Here is a 10264-nt window from a genome sequence, read left to right as displayed (position 1 = left end):
AATCATCCTAGTGAACACAACAAAGAAATGCACATCAAAAACGTCATTATTATTATTTCTGATCTATGATAAATTAGAAAAAAACTGTTATCCAGCAAGATACATTTCCTTGGTTCCAAGAAGCATGTTACTTAGTAAACTGACTCGATAAGTTGAATAGCAGTCAGCGTGGTTGAAAAGGCACAGCCGATTAAGGCCTCAGTACTCAATTAAGTAATTAAGAGACAATTGCAAGTACTAATACCCACCCGACACTAATTGACCTGTTAATCCCTAGTCCACAATGAGTTGACATTGAGTTCATTTTGCTAATTAGCTGTTTTTAGAGTAGCCAGGTAATATACATCAAAGGTGGGGCAGGCTTTGATCATGTGTTCTGTAGAAGATATGATGTCACTTGTTTACGTTTATTTAGGATTAGCTACATCCCTTGATGCTACCAAGGCAGCCCTTGAGATTATCAGACAGTTTGGCTAGACACAAACTGATGTCTCCCTTGTAGCACACTATGTATCAGACACAGACTTTGACCACTCTGTGCAGATGCATATCAATGCATAAAGAACATTGGGTAGATGATTCAACAATGCCACACAAGTCAAAGTTGGGTTTCACTGTATTTAGAAACAGACGATGGATCCAAAACTTTATAACAGTAATTAGGATTAATTTAAACTCTGCCAGGCCAATATTTTGGCAGATTTGCATGTTATTGTTAATCTTCATTTAGTTAATTTTCAAAAAAGATAGGATAAATGATAAAATATGATAATGAGTCATGAATATTTGAATTCAGATCAGAACAAACAGGGAGGGTCACCCCAAAATGTGAGAGTCTCTAGGGGAGGCTTTTGACAAAATGGACAATAAAATATTAAGTGCTTTGCATTTTCTTTCAGGGAGGGTTGTGTCAAAAATGAATGAGAACATACCGGTAATACATGACTGGCCCCTTTAATGTAATATACATAGTTTTTAGTTGATGGTTCAGGTTGTACTTTTCAGTTGAATTTCTTATCACTGTCTATGATGGACTACCAATTAACGGTGGATATTAAATATCCATAATAACTTAGATAAATGCTTCTACAGTCTCATCCTAATTTGTCAAAATTTGAATTTCAATATAGCTTCCATTAATGAATTAATGAATTTGGTGAGAATATCTATTGTCTGAATTCCTAATATACTTTCTTTTGTATTTGGTGTGCAAGGGTAGCCTAGTGGGTGAAACAGTCTCTGAAACCCGGGTTCAATTCACCGCATGGGTACAATGTGTGAAGCCCATAGCTGGAATATTGCTAACAAGCTGCATGAAATTAAACCTACTCACTCGCTCATTATGTTGTATTTTGACATCACTTACATGACATGTGTTTTGATAATTATGAATAGTTGCATTTATGCATTTATGTATAAGAACCTATGTAACTTAGTTTTGCATTGTCTTGTTTACCCTTCCTTACATTTTGATGTAATGCAAACATTCAAGCAAAATTCAGGTGAACCATGTGGTATTGTTTTAGAAGACCGGATACATTTTTGTACCTTCTGAACACTTCATTGTTTGCAATGGCTTATTTACATGTTCAAAGATTGGTTAAATATCAGTTGCAAGATAAATTGTCAATACCTCACTGTTCGAGAAAACAACTTTAAACATATGTAAATGTGTGTGTGTTTCATAACTTTTGACTAACAAGTTTCTAAAGATGTTATGAAATGTTTCAGGTACCTGGATTTCACAATCTGACACCAGCTACATTTAAGAAGATCTTGCTCACACAATTCAGACAAGGGACTCGCCGGATGATGACCAGTACTCCTGATAACAACCAACAGATTCACCTCAGAAAGTGATGATTCTGAATGAATAATGCCACATCAGTGTAGGTGTAGGTGGTTTTATTATGACACTAATGAAGTCTGAATGAATTTATGCCAAAGCACTGTGACTTTGTCCAGGTTGTGTACACCGATGCTGACTATACAAATCTGAATGACTTTTGTGGTTTACTGCAGAAACATTGACTTTAGATATTCTTCTTCAATCAAATTCTTCTGAGATTTGACTAATTTGTTTATTTAGAAAATGGCATTGAAGCGTCTGTTCTGTAAGGCCTTGCAAACACCACTGGTTACTTTATGCTAGTTCCTCTTCTTGCTTGATCAAAATTCAATTTGTGATATGTACCAATGAAATGCCATATAATCAATAAATAAGATTTTTTTCCAAAAACATGATTTGTTTTGCTTCATTAGCATAAAGAAATATAATACTGATCAGCCATAACATAGGTGCTGAACAAATATAAAATGTACTAATGCCCTGAATGTTTTCAGCTCACTTAACAAAAGTTTAGTTCCACCTTAGTAGACAAAAGACATTGATATTTTTTCTGTACTTTATTTAGGTGTTTTCTATGGATGCTATTAGTCTTATGCACCAATTTGGGACAATTGTATTCTGTTTTATATTCCCATGAAACAACACTGTCCCGATATAACAAGTACTGATACCGTTCCAAACTAATCTGTTAATCTCACCAGGGCCAAATGCCAAAGCACATAGCCAATGACTTTCCATTTTTTCTCAGTGAGAATGCTGTTTTGCCATTTTTTGCAATATTGCAACAATATCATGGTGGGGGACACCAGCAATAAGCTTCACACATTGGACCCATGTCGCGAAACAACTTGTGAACAATGCATGCCCACATATCTCAGTTTGAGGAGGATATTTACAATTAAAATAACACAGAATATTACAACAGGTACCTGTAATGCACAGGCTAACATTATTTACCAGAAGCAAGTCATGAAGAAAATTTGCATCCGGATACCCTCCAGATACCTTCAACAACCTTCAAATTGCTTGGTATCAATTCTGTCAATACATTCTAGTGCAAAATACTTCGAATATTGTTCCAACGTTTTCTATAATTTTATAGATTTTTCTGATATATTTCAAAATTAAATATCAGCGAAGTCAATTTATTCTTAAAGTTATCATTATCTACAGTATATCTACAGGCAAATCTAACAGCAGACGTTTACTTGTCAGACCGAACAATGACACCTACACAGCAGGCTATTGTGACGTAAGATGGAAACATCAATCAAACTTACCGAGCTCCGTGAAGTTTGTTGTCCAGCTGTCACAGTTGCATCGCCACAGAAGATATAATTATGTAATAACACAGCATCCTTATCTAGTTACGTATCGTCGATCGCGACTTACATCAAGACATTGTTTTCTGACATATGTATGAGAGTGAAGTCAGAAATAATAACGATGGTGCTTATGTGACAGTGACACAGGAAGGTTGGGACAGTTCCCAAATTGTATTCAGAAATCTGAAGTGATGACTGAATTTATTGAATTCCATCGAAACAACATTAGACAACAAACATGAACCTCAGTGGCACCTCAGCAATATCAGACAACAAAGATAACTCCGTTTTCCACTAGTTTATCTTATAGATGGATATCCTCCAGTGTCTTCCACACATCGTGAATTTAGATTTTTTACCAGAACATGGCCTGTGACATTGAGAGTCAGATTTCTTGCCGTATATATTTCTGATGACATCACCACAGTAGCATTCTTGTCCCACCTGTAACCAGAAGAAGCATGTGCATTACTGTATCTCAGTGTCTGGGTATTTTGAGGAACCAACACCAAAGCCTTGATAACCTGATCTATATGTCTGAGCCCGTAATTCTAAAGGAGGAAAAGGCACACTGGAAGTGTGGTGCTCGTCCATGTCAGAAACAAACAACTCATGTTAAAATTCTGCAGGCTGCCAGAAGCAGAAATCTGAATATCTCGTGGTTACTATCCGGCATTTTCTGATGTACTGTTATGACGAAATGGTCTGACGTAGTGGCCATATGTACTGGTCAGATGTACTTCTCTGATGTACTAATCTGATCTACTGGTCTGATGTACTGGTCCATGAAAAGAAATCTACTAAGTCATTACAGCCTTACATCGTATCCATTTGGTATCCGACCCATGAAGATTCTGGGGTAGAATAGGTGTTCAGCAACCCATGATTGCCGTAAAAGGTGACTCTGGTTGTCGTAAAAGGCGACTAACTGGATCGGGTGGTCAGACTCGCTGACTTGGTTGATGCATGTCATCGATCCCAATTTCGTTGATCGATGCTCATGATATTGATCACTGGATTGTCTGGTCCAGACTCGATCATTTACATACCGCCGCCATATAGCTGGAATATTGCTGAGTGCAGCCTTAAACCACAAACCAACCAACCATTTGGCATCCACACATGACAACGTTGGAACTGTGGCAAACAAATATTCTTGGGGATAGCGTAGCGATGAGGCTTATGTCAATTATGTATATTCCTCGATAGTGTTTGCATCGTTACTACTGAATAGATAAAACATCCTTTCCTTAATACCGTGTGTACCTAACCAGGATTTTGTCTCAAATTGATAATGTATTGAATCGGTTACCATTCGAACTGTTCTACGTGAGGAATAATCAACATTGAATATGTGGACATTTTTAATATCTCGTGTTATAGTATTGTAGGACCACGTGGATGGTTCTTAGTTGAAAATAGATGATAAATAGAAATAGTTTTTTTTCATCGAATAAACTTTAATTTGAGGTATAAAAAAGCTTTCACATGCTCGTCTCGGTATCTTGCTAGGTACATTTGCTGGTGTAATGCTCATTGTCTTGGTCAACTATCGCATTGAACTGGGAAGTAAACCTGTTTGATTTCAAAATCAATAAGTGATAATCACTATTTCAACCGATTTGAAAAATGTAACAATAATGTTATACACGATTAATGGTACGTGAGTTGTTGACTATTTTAATCTATTCAATTGTATCTTTGTCTACCTCGATTCCGAAATAGATGTAGTGTTGTCTGTAGCAGCGTAGTTTGCAGGCTTCAAATGTCATGGCTGTACGGTCCATATTCTGGCCGTGTTCAAGTACACGGATCAATCGATCTTCGTAACACCCAACGTATGTGTGTGGAACTGCAAGAATAGACCAATAACGTGATCACTGGATGACATACACATTTATCATCCAGAACTGGCTCCCATAAGAGATATGGCTTGGTTACCATGACGTCACAATCAAATGACATCACTAATGGCTCTGCTACTGAAACTGAAAAAAGTTCGTTGATATATTTGATATCAAAAGACACTCGGGGGAGATTCTCTATATATTTGATATGCTTAGCGAACTTAAGTTAATGTTTAGCAAAATACGTGAAAATTTAATGTTAAAATGTAAATAAAAGAGAAGCCTGATCACCACTGAACAAGTAAATCTATATAATAAACTGTGTCCAAATAACACATACTGTTTGAACAAGTTTACTATTATTTACACTGCTTTCAGAATGCGATACAGAATATAATAAATTCCTATTACGGTTTTCAATTGTTATTTTTGTTGGATATGTATAGTTTGCACTTTGTAAAATTATTACAGTAATAGAAACCGACATAATGACAGTGGCACACATGAGGTGAGGTGAAATTGGGTTTAACGTCGCGTCCAAGATTATTGCACTTATATAGCGACGTGCATGCACGTGTATGTGTGTGTGTGGCTGCTTGTACTAGTCCGGACTGATGCCGATTTATAGTGCTAGCTCACTGAGATACCATGCCGCAGTTTAACATGAATACCCCACTCAGACACAGTATACTGACTCCGAGCCGACCAGTCCTTGTTTTAGCCCTTTAATGCCGAGCGCCAGACAGGGTAACAACAAGTACAATCTTTTAACGTCTTTTTGTATGACGCGGCCCGGGATCGAACCCTGGACCTTCCGCTCTCCGGGCGGACGCTCTACCACAGGACCACGGAGGCGGTCTGGCACACATGAAGCTTGTCCAGTTGCACCTACCCTCTGACTGCTTTGCTGTGGTGGTGGTTGTAGTTGTCATAGTGGTGGTAGTGGCTTCTGATGGAAAAGTGAACAGACGATGTAACATCAAGGGTTACATATGATATGATGCATACTAAGCTGAATTTGGAAGACAATTATCTTGAAATTTCAATTTAATAAGTTGACATTTTAAGATTTTATCTTGAAATTTCAATTTAATAAGTTGACATTTTAAGATTTTATCTTGAAATTTCAATTTAATAAGTTGACATTTTAAGATTTTATCTTGAAATTTCAACTTAATATTTTAAAATTTTAAGATAATTTGATAATTTGCAAGTAACTAAGTTGAATTTTCAAGATACATACTAAGTTGAAATTTCAAGATGATAAGCTGAAATTCTAAAATTTTACTTTTTGTCTTCAAATTTCCATTTATTATCTTGAAATTTCAAGATACATACTTAAAACTTTAAATTTCAAGATTATGATCTTGAAATTTCAAGTTAGTATCTTGAAATTTCAAGAAACAAACGAAAAACAAAACAAATGGCACTGAAGGCTTCCGTAATAAAGAGCTGAACACATTTTTTTATGTGGGAAACATAAGTAGGAATTAACAAACTTCTTTCATCAAACCAACGTTAAATCCTTGTTATGGGATGTTAGTCCAGATTTGATGAAGTTATATGGCCACACAATAAATATCAAAGTTGTTTGAATTGAATTAGTAGCGACGATATCATCTGTAGTCACATTAGTGTTGAAATAGCAAAGTAATGATCACATGAAGAGAACATATAAGACCACAGCATTCAAAGCATGTTGGTATACATACCACAGCTTTAATCGTAATTTATTTCTCTAATTGATTTTATTATGTGCTCAAACATTTGGGATGGTACACATCCTGTTGGGGTACCATTCGGATAACATTTTGTACTGAAACGTTTTGCAAAATACTTTGAAGAATACAGAATATCAGATCTTCACAATTGTAAATATTTACTGGTTTACTCGCGTCCAAAATGCTTTAATTGTATTAACTGGACGTGCGTCTGGGGCTTTAGTACTGAAATAAATGGTTGATTGAATACGATACGTTCTCAAACATTAATGTAAATCTGTGATAAAATTATTATTGTCCTCTCCTTCAACAGGATCTTATATTGATTATTGTTCAAATCATAATATGGTGAGGTGGGGTAAAATGGGGTGTATGTTTTGTATGTGTGTATGTGTGTGCGTGCGTGCGTGCGTGCGTGCGTGCGTGCGTGCGTGCGTGCGTGCGTGTGTTGTTTCTTGTACTTATCCGGGCTTATGCCGATGCTCTACTGCTGGCCCACTGAGATACCATGTCACAGGTTTTCATGAATACTCCACTCAGATTCGATATAATGACTCTGAGCCGACCAGTCCTAGTTCCAGCCCCTTAATGCCGAGGGCAGGCAGGGTAACAACAAATACCATCTTTCAATGTTGTTTTGTATGGCGCGGTCGGGGATTGGACCCCCACCCTTCCGCTCTCTGGGCAGATGCTCTATCCACTTTGTTTTCTACCGCACTAGAATCTGTATGTATAAACTGCTTCCCTATTACAAGTTTTAGAGTATAACTTATTTATACTTAGACTTTTTTATTTAACTCCTTTACATCCGACTTGATGGTTGTCCCACTGTGGCTGAATGTACACCCACTTTGTACACTGACAGTGTCCGTAGTCTTCATCAACATGTATAGATACTATTATTATAGATATACCACATGATCATTATTACTTTTATCCCTTTTTCGTGGACGTTTATATAATCAACTTCTCATCTTTGTAATCAGACGTACATTGCCCTGAGTCGTTTAATTTAAATTCCTATATATCATCGGTGTGACCCAGTTTCTCTGCTCTGAGTAGCTTAAAAAGCATTTTTTTTTTACAAGGCCAGCTGGTGTGACCCAATTGTATAAAGATGATGTCGGCTATACGCAACTGATTTGGAACCCGTAGAATTATTGAAGAGAAAAGTAAGCCCAGGTTAAGAAAAGACTGTAGAATATAATGTCATAAATCATTAAAACGTCTGAAGAAATATCATAGTGTACTAAATGAGGCTTTATATCAGCAAGATTCTAAAGCCAATGAAAAAGTGTGGAAAGCATATACACAACAGTGAATTAATGAAATAAGATGCTTCGGGAAAATCTTAAACATTCACCAAGAGAAAACCTCAAAGTGTATCAATAAAAATAAGCCACAATCAATTGCCTTAATGTCATATGTTGACACTTTCTATAATTTCTTTAACACGAAAAATTATAACTCTGACATAATTTTAACAGAAAACAAGTGTAAGATTGCCAACTATTAAATAAGAGTAAAACAAATAAAGAAATTCAAAATGCTGCAAGGGACCTTAAATAAAGCCCCCGACTTAGATCATGTTGAAAATGATTATATACCATTGATGTTTCAGCGCCTCTTTACCCTCACCCTCATCTATACACTCACCCTCGTCTTTACCACCACCCTCATCTATACCACCACCCTCATCTATACTCTCACCCTCGTCTTTACCACCACCCTCATCTATACACTCACCCTCGTCTTTACCACCACCCTCGTCTTTACCACCACCCTCATCTATACACTCAACCTCGTCTTTACCACCACCCTCATCTATACCACCACCCTCATCCTCATCTATACTCTCACCTTCACCCTCATCTATACCACCACCCTCATCCTCATCTATACTCTCACCCTCATCCTCATCTATACACTCACCTTCATCTGTATCCTCAGCCTCATCTATATCCATACCCTCATCTATATCTTCACCCTCATCTATATCCTCACCCTCATCTATATCTTCACCCTCGTCTACACCCTCACCCTCGTCTACACCCTCATCCTCACCTTTACCGCCACACCCCCCTGCACCCTCATCCTTATCTTCACCCTCACCCTCGTCTAATCTCTCTACTCATGTACGCCTTCACACGCAGCGGAACCATAACCGTCACCACCACCCCTACCCTCGTATCTGCTGTCAGCCACACTTGCAACTTTACCCTCTGCCACGATTAACTCAACCTTCACTCCCGATAATGATAATCTCAGACCCTCCACTCTAAGCTACCCCTCCACTATAAGCAGCCCCTCCACTCTTAGCGACACCCTACTCTCAGTTACCCCCACACACACACACACACTATCACCTTCATCCTCACCTTTAGCTGCATATCCATCCTCACTAACACCCTCATCTTCCATACACCACCACCATAAACTATACTTACACCCTAACCTGTACCCTTAGCCACACCCTCTTTCTCAGCTACACCGTCACCCTTATCTACACCGTCACCCTCATCTACACCTTCATCTTCATCTACACCCTCATCTTCATCGACACTTTCACCCTTACCCTCATCCTCAGCTACATGTACACCTAACCCTCAGCTATATCCTCACTGTCATCGTCACCCTCACCCTTATCTGCAGCTTCAATCTCACCCTCTCCGACACCCTCACCCTATATACTACATATAACCGTGATCCAGTGAATGTTTCACACTGCAAATATAACATTAGGTCTTGCCTTGTCATGTCTTGGTCATTAAAGGGGTCTTACCCTCAACACAGACTGCACCACCTCGACGTCTCTCCACACAGCGAGTGTTTGAAGTACAGTTCACACAGGAGCACGCACCTGCTGAAAACTAAAGCAAAACATAGTAGAACCACTCTATAGTGCAATGTTCCTTTCTTTAAGTGTGTGATGTTAAGGAAGACAATGTTTGTGAAGAACAGGTTTACAACCATAACTCATTATGCTCATTAACCAATTCCTGACTGTTACGTAGGGGTACGTGTTTGAAAGGATACGTGTATGTAGAGGTACTTGTTTGTAGAGGTATTTGTATGTAGGAGTACATGTATCTGTGGATACATGTATGTAGGGGTACTTGAATGTAGCAGTACTTGTATGTACTGACTGGAATGTAGCGGTTCTTGTATGTAGGGGAAATGGTTTGTAGAGGTACTTGTATGTAGGAGTACATGTATATGTGGATACATGTATGTACGGGTACTTGAATATATTGGTACTTGTTTGTAGAGGTACTTGTATGCAGAGGTAGCTGTATGGAGAAGTGAGTGAGTAAGTATGGTTTTACGTCACTTTTAGCAATACTCCAGCAACATCACGGCGGGGGACACCAGAAATGGGCTTCACACATTGTACCCATGTCGGGAATCGAACCCGGGTCTTCGGCGTGACGAGCGAACGCTTTAACCACTAGGCTACCTGACCACCCCTTGTATGGAGGAGTACATGTTTGTAGGAGTACATGTATATATGGCTAGGTGCAT

At 38.3% G+C, this 10264-nt stretch overlaps 1 protein-coding gene across 1 annotated transcript; it reads left to right on the top strand.

Annotated features, from left to right (window-relative positions):
- Positions 1 to 5509: 5509 nt before the first annotated feature.
- On the top strand, positions 5510 to 9345 carry LOC139472702 (uncharacterized). Its single transcript, XM_071255156.1, has 3 exons — positions 5510 to 5529; positions 8364 to 8786; positions 9228 to 9345. Exons 1-3 carry the CDS (start codon positions 5510 to 5512, stop codon positions 9343 to 9345), a joined length of 561 nt encoding a protein of 186 aa, XP_071111257.1.
- The last annotated feature ends 919 nt before the right edge of the window (positions 9346 to 10264 follow it).

This window comes from Haliotis cracherodii, unplaced genomic scaffold (assembly GCF_022045235.1).
Source record: "Haliotis cracherodii isolate W230 unplaced genomic scaffold, xgHalCrac1.p SCAF_25, whole genome shotgun sequence".
Classification (NCBI taxonomy): Eukaryota; Metazoa; Mollusca; class Gastropoda; order Lepetellida; family Haliotidae; genus Haliotis; species Haliotis cracherodii.
The sequence above is the reverse complement of the archived record's forward strand: the minus strand, read 5'-3'. Positions and strand labels throughout refer to the sequence as shown.